Consider the following 12,724-nt stretch of genomic DNA (forward strand, 5'->3'; position numbering starts at 1 on the left):
ACAGTGAAAGAGTTTCCAGTAACATCATCAAATGTAATATAAATATCATCATTCACAGAAAATCATGTGGACTGTTTAAGGTCACTGTAGCAACAATCATTAACATGGTCCTGTAGGATTAGGTATCTGGTCTTCTGCTTTCTGTGGTGACTCAGACTTGTATTTTGACCTTGTTCCCTTAGCAACAAGGGGTCATTTGTGGATGGATGGGGCCCTTATTGGTCAGTTAGCCAGTAATGAAGGGTTTTCTGGGTTTTTCCAGGTGGTGCTATTAGCTGCCTATACGGTACTTCCCCTCTGACCGCTGGCCTGTAGATCAGTAACATGCATACATATACAAAACAGTGCCTTACAGATACACTGTGGGTAAAAATTAGCTGTAAAACTTCAGTTGTTAACTGGAGTGACCTTTTATTTTTTTAAACCTGTGTGGGTTTTCCAGGTTAAACCAGATAAAAGAAGAAATTCAGTACTAAATCTGAGCCAACGAAAGAATGTAACCTCAGATGACTCACATTGACACATTCATGCTTAAGGTATGACACCCTCCCTGTTCTGTTATTCTAGTGGAGTATAGTAGAAAAGGAATCCAGTGGAAATACAGTGCTGTGCAAAAGCCAGAGATAACCCTTCAGTTACGTGATCTCCAACTAAACTTGCGATTTTCTGAGGAGATTTGGAAGAAAGGATTTAAGAGGAAGTAATCAGGAAGGAAATAAAAGGACACTGAGAGAAAATGACAGCAATATCATGACTCAATATCAAGATTGAAATACATGGTTAAAGATGCGAAATTTAAGGTTTTCTCTTTAAAAAAAAATGTGTGAAAACAACTCCACACTGTAGGTTTTAAAGTTCCAGCAGATCAAAAAGCTCATACTGAGAAAAGCACACAGACAAAAAAAAGAAAAAACAAAAAAATGGTCAAATCAAACTGCTGAAACTACTGATAAGTATCAGAGCTACGCCATGTCCACCACAAAGTCCAGAGCTCGACATCATTGAATGCGTTTGAGAGTACTCGAATGGTGAAAATCAGAAAAAATGCTTTTCAAGGCTCATTTGTGTTTAGCGCTAAGTCCAAACACAGAAACATGTATCCATATTTGTGCACATTCTCTAAAAGCCTTTCTTACAAGCTCTCACAAAAGGCAACAATACAATAAAATCCTGACATTGCCAATGTATAGAGATCTCACTGCTACATATGTATGCTTAGCTGTGTTGTCGTTAGCTGTTAGCTATTAGCATTTAGCATTTTCACTCAGTACAATACAGAGCAAGATTAATGAAAAATAAATTAACTCCAGCAAGAAGGAAAATTTTAAATTGCTTACCACCTAATACACTGCTGCCTCTTTTTGTCTTTTAGTCATGATAAGTACATTATCATGACCTTCTTCCTCCGCTAACCTACATAATTAACATAACAACTTAAAACTTAAAGGTAAAGCTGAACTTAAGTGTAAAAATAAACTTGATTGTAAAACTTTATGATAGGCAGCACACAGACCAAAACAATACTGTATAAAATGTAAAAAAGTGAAGGCTTTAAAGTGATGGTTATCATTCTTCTATATCTGTAATAATGTGTTGATTCAGAGTCCTGAATCCTGAAAAATGATATATTGTTTCACAGTTTCAGTTTCAGTGTTTGTATGAAATATAAACTACTGTCCTTCAGACACAAAAAGAACACATTATATTGACACTGACCCTGACATTTTAAAACGGCGGGTAAAAAAAGTCTAAGTCTAATGAAGCAGGCAGGTCAGCTTATCTGTAGACTCACTCTGAGTCACTGGAAAATCTTTATATTACAAAACTGCTGACCCGCCTGTGCTTCGCCTGTTGTAATACCATAGCATGAGCGATAGCATGTATAAAGGTCCTGGGATGAGTCAGCTGTATAACATTTCAGGTCAAAATTACTGGATTAACCGTGAAGCGCTGGAAGTCCAGTTCTTATTCTGTAGCACTTGTTTCTCCAGTGCTTTTCTAATGACCAGGAAAGAGAAGTCCTGTCAGGGGAAACCCTTGTAGAACACGTGTGCTCCTTTCAGCCAGCTCCCCTTGACTTGTTACAGGAAACCGAACTTCCGTTTTGCTCTACCACCCACTATTTCAAGGCTGCCTTATTTATAGAGTCAGAAACATAACTATTTACATAATCTACATCTGCCTGTGCAATACATGTGGACAAAAGTGCCTACGATGTCTGTAGTTTTCCCTCACTGCGTTTCTTAAGAAGTGCTTGCAAAATTACCAGTGCAGAAACAGGAATGTCACCGGCTTTTGCTTGTGCAGTGCCAGGAATTTTGTGAGGTAAAAAAACCCAGCGTATTTCAATAATCCTCCCCCTGAGCCAGACGAACTATCTCTTGGAGAAGACATTTAAAATACTGCCTTTAAAAAACAAAAAAAAAACCTGCCATTTAAAGCAGGAAACCAGGGGAAGCCCACCAGGGTATTTCAAGAAGCCTGCGACCTCTAAACGTTGACGCAGTAGATCGTGGGTTACGCCCACTCCGCTGTGAAGTGTCAAACTTGTGGTTCACATTCTACACTCCTACGTGGCTGAGAAGCCTGTCTGTCTTGAGCAACAACCCTTTACATTAATACAGACATTTATGGGAAAAAAACATAGCATTGTTTAAGTCTCTTGTATGTACACTGAACAAGCCAAACTTTATGGTCACCACCTTGTTTCTTTGTTCACTATCCTTTTTTCAGCAACATTTTGAACAGCGTCCTGTGAACACTGATAAAGGAGTAGTGAAGTGTCTACAGGAGTGTCTATAGGAGTATAGGAGTAACTGAGTGGTCAAAGTGTTCAAAAACTCCAGCAGCACACATCCACTTACATCTCATAACCCAGCATCAGGTTGCTGCAATCCTCCACCAAAATAATAGCTGCTCTGTGGTGGTCCTGTAGGGTCCTGCCCATTGGATGACAAGGTAAAAGGATGATAATTAAGTGCTCCTATATATATATGTATATATATATGTGTGTGTGTGTTCTTTTTTTTTTGTATATTTTTTCTGTCACACAGATTTTCAAGTAAAACAGCCCATACTCCATTGCTTTCTTGCTGGAACAGCGTTCAGAAAGTTCCTGAGTTTGAAAGAAAGGCAGCTGTTGAACGCAACTCCATTCTCCAAAGTTTATAACTCAAATCCACTCCACTAGAAACTGCAGAAACGGTTGAAACTGGGCCGCAGAACAGGAGAAACAGCCACAGCTCCAGGAGCCAGCTCCTCAGCAATTGTGGTGTACAACTCAAGACCAAGAAGATTTAAGAAGTCGTCCCTGAAGATCACACTATGAGCTTAGATTCCGAGTTCTCAGAATCGATGGACTCCAGGCTGCCTCCTTGCTCTTGTTCAGGTTGGCGGAAGCTGCAGGCATCGTCAGGCTCCACCATGATGACCCTCAGCTCTGCTGTAAACAGACCAGAAGGACAGAACGTTTAGCACGCTAGGCTGCCAGTAGAGGCAAGGCGTTGAATAATCATGAGTCACGGGTATTTTCTGAAGGCATAGGCGTAAAGTACGTTGAACTGTGGGTATGTTAACACTAAAGGGGATGACACATTATATCACCTTGCCTAGGCGGAAGCAAAAGGTCAATATTGAGCTGAAATTTACCTATAGGTGAGGTTTCTGGCATCGGGTCCATGGTCTCTGTCTTGATCACTGTTTTGGTCTCTGCTTTGGTCTTGTTTTTTCTTCTTCTGTAAGCCAGCCCCAGAGATAAAATGAGGATGATGGTACCTACAGCAAAGCTTGCAGCTAATCCAACGATTGGCCAGATAGGATCATCTGTGGGTTGAAAATAAAACATTAAAATTGGGAACATGTTCAATGACCTGTCATTCTAAAGTCATGGGATTGGAACTGGTACTTTGTTCCGTGGAAGCAGTTCTAGCCGGAAACCACCGGTCACAATCATTACCATCCACCGTGCTGTCCACTATGGGTGGTAATGCCTTCTATAATGTGTGTTATGACGGTACACACATGACACTTACAAATTATGAATTTCTTTGATTTTACCAAATTGAAAACCTCTGCTATAATTAAGAGGAACATGAATGATCACAAGCCATAAAACCAAGCTGAACTGCTTGAATTTTTGCACCAGGAGTGGTGCATAAAAAAATCAGTGTGTAAGACTGGTGGAGGAGAACATGCCAAGATGCTTAGAAACATGCCAAGTGTTTAAAAAACAGGGTTATTCCATCAAATATTGATTTATTAACTTGTTTTCTTTGCATTATTTGAGGACTGAAAGCTCTGTTTTTTTTTTTTTTTTGTTATTTCAGCCATTTCTCATTTTCTGCAAATAAACGCTGTAAATGACAATATTTTTATTTGGTATTTGGAAGAAATCCAAATTGTCTGTAGTTTATAGAATAAAACAGCAATGTTCATTTTACTCAAACATTTACCTATAAATAGCAAAATTAGAAAAACTGATTCAGAAACTGAAGTGGTTTCTTAATTACTTTCAGAGCTGTATATATATATATATATATATATATATATATATATATATATATATATATATATATATATATATAACATAGAGGCATTTTCTGTCAGTACAAAATAGGTTAGTACGTTGATATTTTGTGTACTACACATTATTGTTAAGAGTAGTTTATAGCCAATATATCTTGTTGTATTAATACGTAGCATGCAGTTAGGACAAGGCTATAGCTATAGCTTTGTTAAGAAAACAGGCAGAATCATTTCTAATGATGCTTATTACAACAATTCTTAAACAAAACGGCTAAAGTGATTGCATTAGCACATTACCCCAACCATGATTTACAGTGCCCATACCTGATGGTCTGGTAGTTTTCACCAGCAATGGTTCCACTGTGTTGAATTCTAAAACATCAAAACATTAAAACATTAACGATCAGCGTTTTTTTGGCCATGTTAATGTCTCATTTAATTGTGTCTTTTCTCTTGATGCAACATAATGCAAATTAATTTTACTCACCTTGAGACACAGTAGTGTTTTTTGTTTTACCCTTGCACTTAATATCACTGAATGCATCACCTTTGGCTACAAGCACCTTGTCATCCGGACAGCTGAGAATACAGAGAACACAGAGAATAAGAGTCACAGTCTGGTACGGTTCAATCCATGCCAGAAAATGATATATATTTAGAGCCTTAATTCATTATAATTAAGCTCTACCTTGATCTCCAAGGCTTACAGCTGCTGTGGATCTTGTCATTAAATGTTCCCGTAGGGCATGTCCTGCAACCCCCTGCATGAACACAAGAAAGAACATGAGCATGTCAGCAGTGGCTTTAACACAGGTAGAGATTTGTGGGTTTAGAAGGTATGATGAATAGTGGAAACTCCCTCCGACCAAAGTTCATGTACATGTATACATATCAGGTGTAGGGGTGTGTGTGTGTGTGTTTTTTTATAATGCAGAAAATAAGACCCTACAAAGTTTAATAAGGGGGGGTTTCTCACGTTTTACTGGCTCCTGGCCTTTCCCACACTCATCCACGCAGAAGGAGCACGGCTGGTCCCCACAGCGAAGCCCAGGTTCACAGCCACACACAGTGTCAGAGGCAGCAGTGCAGGCTTTCAGCTGAATCTGTGGTTCTGTAGGAATTCATAATATATTTACAATTTTTTTTTTACGATCAGTTACATATTTCTGCTTTTTCTCATGTTTAAGATTAAGATGCAATCAATATGCTCTTAAGCTTCTGTGTGTATTCACTGTATTTTTCTTTTCTTACAATATATACATTATATACATATCGTCGCTGTTCAATAAAAAAAAAAACACTTATCTCCATTTTTGACGATTTTTTGTTTACTACATAATTTGAACAGAAAAACTGTCCCTTAAACTGTGCCCAAATTTCTTGATGAACAGACCAATAGAAACTCTTCAAAATGACCTAAAATAAACCCTTTTTACATTGACTTCCATTGAAAGTTTACAAGGTTTTTTCTCTCTCCTGTAAAGTTGCTGTTTTGGAAATAAGTGTTTTCTATTAGACAGTGATAATATATATAATAATATAGAAAAATTCAGATTCAGGTTTGATATGAAATGCTCTGTTTTGGAGTCTATTTACACCAAGTTCAATTTGCAACTAGAAGCTCCATAGCTGGGTCAGAGATTTTAATGCATGTGGACAACGCAGAAAATAGTCAGCTAATATGCAGCTTCACAGTCTGTGTGAAGTTATTAATTGCTATTAATATGTGTGGGTTCATTATTAAGTATTTTGCATTGGACTCAGTAAATGGGATGCATTTATTGGTTGCCAAATCATAGAAAGCTGCTCTGAACTGAAGGATCCCTCATATACTGCAGAAAAATGCAGCCAACTTTTGAACAGATTTGAAGGGCGCAACTGATGTATCCTTCATGGTCCTCCATTACTCACAATTCACTCTGCATGTCCAACGTGAAGGGATAAAATGGCCATAAAATTGACAAAAATGGCGGGAAACAAAAATTCTGATGTGGATTTTGCTTTAAAATGTTAAAATGTGAAGTGAAATTTAAAAAAATTACACTGTTCCAAATTTGTGACCAATAGGCTGCCGAGAAGAACTCTACATAAGACAGTCCTACCAAGGACCTGTCCAACCTCCACTGTAGCCTTGACTTTGGAACACAGCTACTGTTTTACTAGAGTTGAGGTAAAAATTTAAAAGAGAAGATTATATCTGTTACCAAAGACAATCATAAACATTATATACGAAGTCAGCAAGTCTATATGAGTCAGAATAAACTATTAAATAAACCATTTCACATTAAACCACAGCATTCACATGCTGAATTAAGCTTAATCGTTTTTTTCCAAAATCAGCAGAATCCCCCTTCAGTAACAATGAAATCTCAGTGATAATCTAAGCACAGTATCTACACACTAAAGACGTACCTGTGCAGACCCTGCAGACATCACAGTACTTCTTTTTAGGGTGGGTTATGAATCTGTTGGCCTCACAAGGTTCACACAGCTTGGTGGGATCTGGTCCACATGTCGTCACCAAGCGGTTTCCTATAAACACAAACATACACACAAATATAAACACACATTATAGATATTATACATTGTTTAACTTCTATAATACAAATCCTGCGGTCTCTGTATAGGGTTCCCATAGCTATCCCATAGATGATTCTCATTTTGTAAATTTATCAGTCCAAAAATAATATTTATATGTTTCCATAAAACGTAATATTATTTATTATTATTACGATTTATTTCTTAGTAAGAACATATAAAAAAAACTGATATAACAGCGTAAAAAGTTTGGTTACAATTACAAAAAAAGTAGTTTTTATTTAAATAATACTTTTAAGTTTAATTTAGTTTAATTCTATGTATCATGTATGTATTCCGTTCATACATTTTTTTTTAAAGAAATATTGATTAAATATGTTTTTTAAAATGTTTGTATTGTTTTCTTACTTTAGTCCTCAGCCCATCAAACACACTGTACTTAGACCCCGCTCCCCACATAATAAACCCCCAAAATGTTAGAAATATGCTTTTGTACATACACATATTTTCATATATGTTTTTTTGGACAGTCAGATTTAGTCAGATTAAATTAATCAGATTAAGTTAAATTAAAGCATGAATAAGTCAGGTTAAGTTGAATTAAAGCATGAATAAATCAGGTTAAGTTACATTAAAGCATGAATAAATCAGGTTAAGTTAAATTAAAGCATGAATAAGTCAGATTAAGTTGAATTAAAGCATGTATAAGTCAGGTTAAGTTTAAATAAAACATGAATAAGTCAGGTTAAGTTAAAGAATGAATAAATCAGGTTAAGTTAAATAATGAATAAGTCAGGTTAAGTAGAATTAAAGCATGAATAAATCAGGTTAAGTTAAATTAAAAGTCAGGTTAAGTTGAATTAAAGCATGAATAAATCAGTTTAAGTTAAATTAAAGCATGAATAAATCAGGTTAAGTTAAATTAAAGCATGAATAAGTCAGGTTACGTTCAATTAAACCATGAATAAATCAGATTAAGTTGAATTAAAGCATGTATAAGTCAGGTTAAGTTGAAATAAAGCATGAATAAATCAGGTTAAGTTAAATAATGAATAAATCAGGTTAAGTTAAATAATGAATAAGTCAGGTTAAGTAGAATTAAAGCATGAATAAATCAGGTTAAGTTAAATTAAAAGTCAGGTTAAGTTGAATTAAAGCATGAATAAGTCAGATTAAGTTGAATTAAAGCATGAATAAGTCAGGTTAAGTTAAATTAAAGCACACTAGCTATTCTGGCTGTACAGTCTGTTATATTAAACATATTTACTGTCAGCACTGTGGTCTGAAATCTGTACTCAGAGCGGCTTCATAAATCAGTTTGAGCTTCTGGAAATTATTTTGTGCTGAATGACAGAATGTGTTTCATAAGTTCCATCATTTCAATCAGTGCATTTTGTGGAAGGTGGATGTACCTGGATGGCACGCTCTACAGCACACGTTATTTCTATCTCCCAGCTCCCAGTCAGCACAGCCAATCTGTGGCTGTGCCTCACTGAAGCCCACTAGACAGACAATGAGTGGGAGATGACACAGGCTCCAGAGAGTGAGGTGAATCTTCATCCTGGATGATGAGTTGCAAAAAAATACGTGGAGCATTAAACCCTGGAGGTGATATGACGTATGTCTTACCTCTGTCCCACTATAATGTAAAAATGTATAAATGTAGTAAAAAACTGCCTATAACTGTAACCTAATTTATCATTTTTCTGCAATATACAATCAATTAAGATTAGTTCACAATAATAAATATCATAGATAGCTATATCATAGTTATAAATAAGATAGCTATATCATAGTTATGATATGTTTAATACACACACATATATACACAATATACAATATAATAACGATAATATAAAAAACAAAATATAATGTAAGGACTATATAATGTGATATATACAATATAAACAGAGAAAGTATATGCTAAAATATATTATAACTATAATATAATAATGTGTTTAATCCCTGAGTGCTCCAGAAGAATACAAACAGATACACACACACACACACACACATATATATATATATATATATATATATATATATATATATATATATATATATATATATATATATATATATATGTAAGAAAAACACAATGCACAATATAATAATGATAATATAAAAAAACATAATATAATGTAATATATACAATATAAACAGAGAAAGTATATAATAAGATATAAGATAACTACAAGCTATATAAGTTGCTATACATCTTAAGTTTAAGTGTGCAGACATGTATGAATGAAGTAGCAGCAGCAATAAAGTGCAGTATATCATATTAACCTCAATAGTAACTCAAGATTAGCTCAGTTCTTTAAAACAATCATGTAAAATATGTTAATCTGCTGAAATATAATCTTACTTGTCAGTGTAGAGGAGGGCTCTTGGCTGAAGATGAGACTGAAGATGAGACAGTGATTCACAGTGCAGCACGGAGACGCACACTGACACACTGCTGTGTGTGGAAAGCTTTAAACCACATGCTCGTTGGGGGGAGGAGTTTGGCTGCATATCTGTTACACATGCTTTGAGGCTTTCAGATCACAGTTTAAAAAAGTACACAGCCTTACTAACAGAAAATAAACAGTATTTCTCTGATAAATTTGCTAAATCTGTATCTGTGTGATTACATTTTTATTTGTGTATTATAATAAACAAACTGATGTTACTTATGTCGGTCAGAAATGAGCACATTTATTACATTTTTTATTAATCTTATTAATTTTCATTCAGTTACCTCTGTCCAATACAAAAACATTCACTTATTACAAATAGTTAATTCACTTAAAGCACTTGAATAAGCTACAGGATAAAACACTGTAGTATTAGAAACTTCTTAAAATGACTCAAAAATGTACAGAATGCCAAATGTACAGCTCTTACTGGAAGCTTTACAACAGTCACTCCTACCAGCTACCGGCCATTCAATGTCTCTTATTTTTAGCGACAGTTATTATATAAAATATTATTCATACATTCTTTCATTTCCTCTTTTACAACATTACCGAATACCACAGCGAGACTATATAAGATAAAATGTGTAAACTTTGTGAAACCCAGTCATAATGAGTGACTGGAAAGATTCCAGTAAGAAGATGAACAGCACGACTAGAAGTCAAAGTTTAAAAGATATTGTAAAATATATATGAAAAATCATCTTAGCATTACAGTCACATAAACGTATAAAGTATATGATGATTGACAGATCTCAACATTCACATCTCAAAACATTCACATCAACAAAAAGAGAGAGAGAGAGAGAGAGAGAGAGCACAAGATGGGTCTCCCCTTAATTAAATAAAAAAATAGATAGTTATGCCTAATATGTAAATATATTTGTATATATATTTTTACATTTATATTAAATATATAAGTTAAAGGGCTGTACATATATGACCACCTCCTTGTATCTACACCCACTGTTTAATTTTTCCCCATTTTTTATCAGCTCCACTGAGCATTTAGCATAATTCTATAATCACAGACTGTAGTTCAGTATCTGTTTCTCTGTATACGTTATTATCCTCCTTTCAGCCTGTTCTTTAATGATCAGGACCCCATAGGATAGACCACTATAGAGCACAGAGTTTTTAAATGACTCATCATTAAATGACTCATTATTAAAGGACTCATCATTGTTCAGATTAAAATCTGTGATATCCATTCCTCTCTGACTCGTCTTCAACACATATCAAAACTTAATATTAATGACTGAACTGAAAACTATTTTCCAGTATCTCAACGTGGCTGCGTCAGTAATGTGTAGCATCTTGATGTTCAGCTCTGATGATCGTGAAGGCTACGTCGTGCTCTTCATAATGCAACATTAAAGAGCAGCAGAAACAGGTTCTAATCTCGTATCATCATGTCCTTCCCCAGAACAAAAATCACTCTATCTGTGTGGGAAACAGATAGGGATTAAGGGATTAAGTCTAGTGCTGGACGCCACAGAGTTTTAAATGGAAATAAAATTTGTACATATTCATACATGGGGCAACATTGAAGATATGACGCTTTGACACAATGTAAAACAGTCAGTGTACACCTTGTATAACAGTGTAAATTTGTTGTGCCCTCAAAATAACTCAACACACAGCCATTAATGTCTAAACCGCTGACTACCAAAGTGAGTACACTTCTTTGTGAAAATAACTAAGCTGTGCTCAAAGTGCAAATATTCCACTCCTTCCACTCCTCCATGGCAACTTCATGAAGCTGATGGATGTTAGAGACCTTATGCTCCTCCACCTTCCATTTGAGGATGCCCCACAGATGCTCAATAATTCGCAATGTTATTAGACCATTTATCACATAACATTCCCAGCTATACAAGCTCTAATGTTATGGAAATGTTAAAAATAACATTCCCAAAACGAAAAATTAAAATCACTGGTTCGAATCCTGTTCATCGAATCATGTAGCTTGCCATCAGCTCTCGAAGCCCTGAGAGAGCACAATAGGCCTTGCTCTCTCTCTGGGTGGGTAGATGGTGCTTTCTCCCCACTTCACTCCTAAGGGTGATGTCAATCAGCACAAGGCCGCGTCTGTGAGCTGATGTATCGGAACCGAGTCGCTGCACATTTCTCCGAGCGCACTGTGATGCTACTCAGCAATGCTGCATCAGCATCAGTTTGAAAAGAGGCGGTGGCTGAATTCACATGTATCAGAGGTGGCATGTGCTAGTCTTCACCCTCCTGGTGTTGGGGCATCGCTAGTGATGGGGGGAGTCCTAGTGAGTGGGTTGGGGAATTGGTTGTGTACGTTGGGGAGAAAATGGAGAAAACATGAGGAATAAAATTCTAAAAAAATAATTAAAAATGGATAAATAACATTCTAAGAATGTGTGGTGGACTTGATCAGCAGCCACACACACACCAACACACACCAACATCGGCAGCTTGATTAAACTGGATTTCAAGCTTTCAATCCTGTGATCAATAACCCAGCCTAATCGCCACTTCCCCTCACAAAGGTCATTTAGTAGCCAGGAATTTAATCAGGGTCAACTGCTTGGAAGGCATACATGCTTCCCACTATACCACCAGCGCTAGAGGGCTTGTTCTCCTATGGTTCTTTTTCTTCAGTCTCAGTTCTGCCCACCAGCCTTCATCATAATATCTCAGTTCCCTGATAAACATAAACACCATCCTAATCACCAGGGTCTAAACAAAAGGTCATTTCAGCACAGCTAATACCACAGAAATATATGATGTCAAAGCCTTAATTTGAGAAAAGCCAAAGGTGGAAACTATGGTGACAAAAAACTGCTATGATGCTAGCTAATCTGTAAAGTGGATACCACACTCTTAGGGACAGCACCAGGCGAAATCTTATAATATTTGTACATTTATGGCTTAAAGTGTATCACAAACAATTATTAGAATTGTACAAAAATATTTTGGACATATTTTAGGATTTCAAAGTTACAGCTGCCGTTCAATGTTGCCAATGTTTTACCAAATACACACAAACTGTCTGCCATGTACTTGAAGAAGAACTGAGAAAACATTGTTGCTAAGAGGTTAATTAGAAAACTATGGTTATAAATGAATGCACATGGTTAGCAACAGTAGTGAAATAGACTGTGACCTTTAATCAAATACTGACTGGCAGTAACAGGGCTATTAACTGTGCCAAGAAAACATTTCCCACATCA

General features: G+C 36.0%; 1 protein-coding gene across 1 annotated transcript; it reads right to left on the bottom strand.

The window, feature by feature from the left end:
• On the bottom strand, positions 1-12,276 carry tnfrsf9a (tumor necrosis factor receptor superfamily, member 9a). Its single transcript, XM_007246833.4, has 9 exons — positions 9,431-12,276; positions 8,475-8,623; positions 6,937-7,056; positions 5,501-5,635; positions 5,213-5,285; positions 5,012-5,103; positions 4,849-4,896; positions 3,649-3,822; positions 1-3,442 (listed from the first exon to the last, which is right to left on the bottom strand). Exons 1-9 carry the CDS (start codon positions 9,577-9,579, stop codon positions 3,318-3,320), a joined length of 1,065 nt encoding a protein of 354 aa, XP_007246895.3. The 5' UTR covers positions 9,580-12,276; the 3' UTR covers positions 1-3,317.
• Between the last annotated feature and the right edge of the window lie 448 nt (positions 12,277-12,724).

Source organism: Astyanax mexicanus, chromosome 13, assembly GCF_023375975.1.
Source record: "Astyanax mexicanus isolate ESR-SI-001 chromosome 13, AstMex3_surface, whole genome shotgun sequence".
Lineage (NCBI taxonomy): Eukaryota > Metazoa > Chordata > Actinopteri > Characiformes > Acestrorhamphidae > Astyanax > Astyanax mexicanus.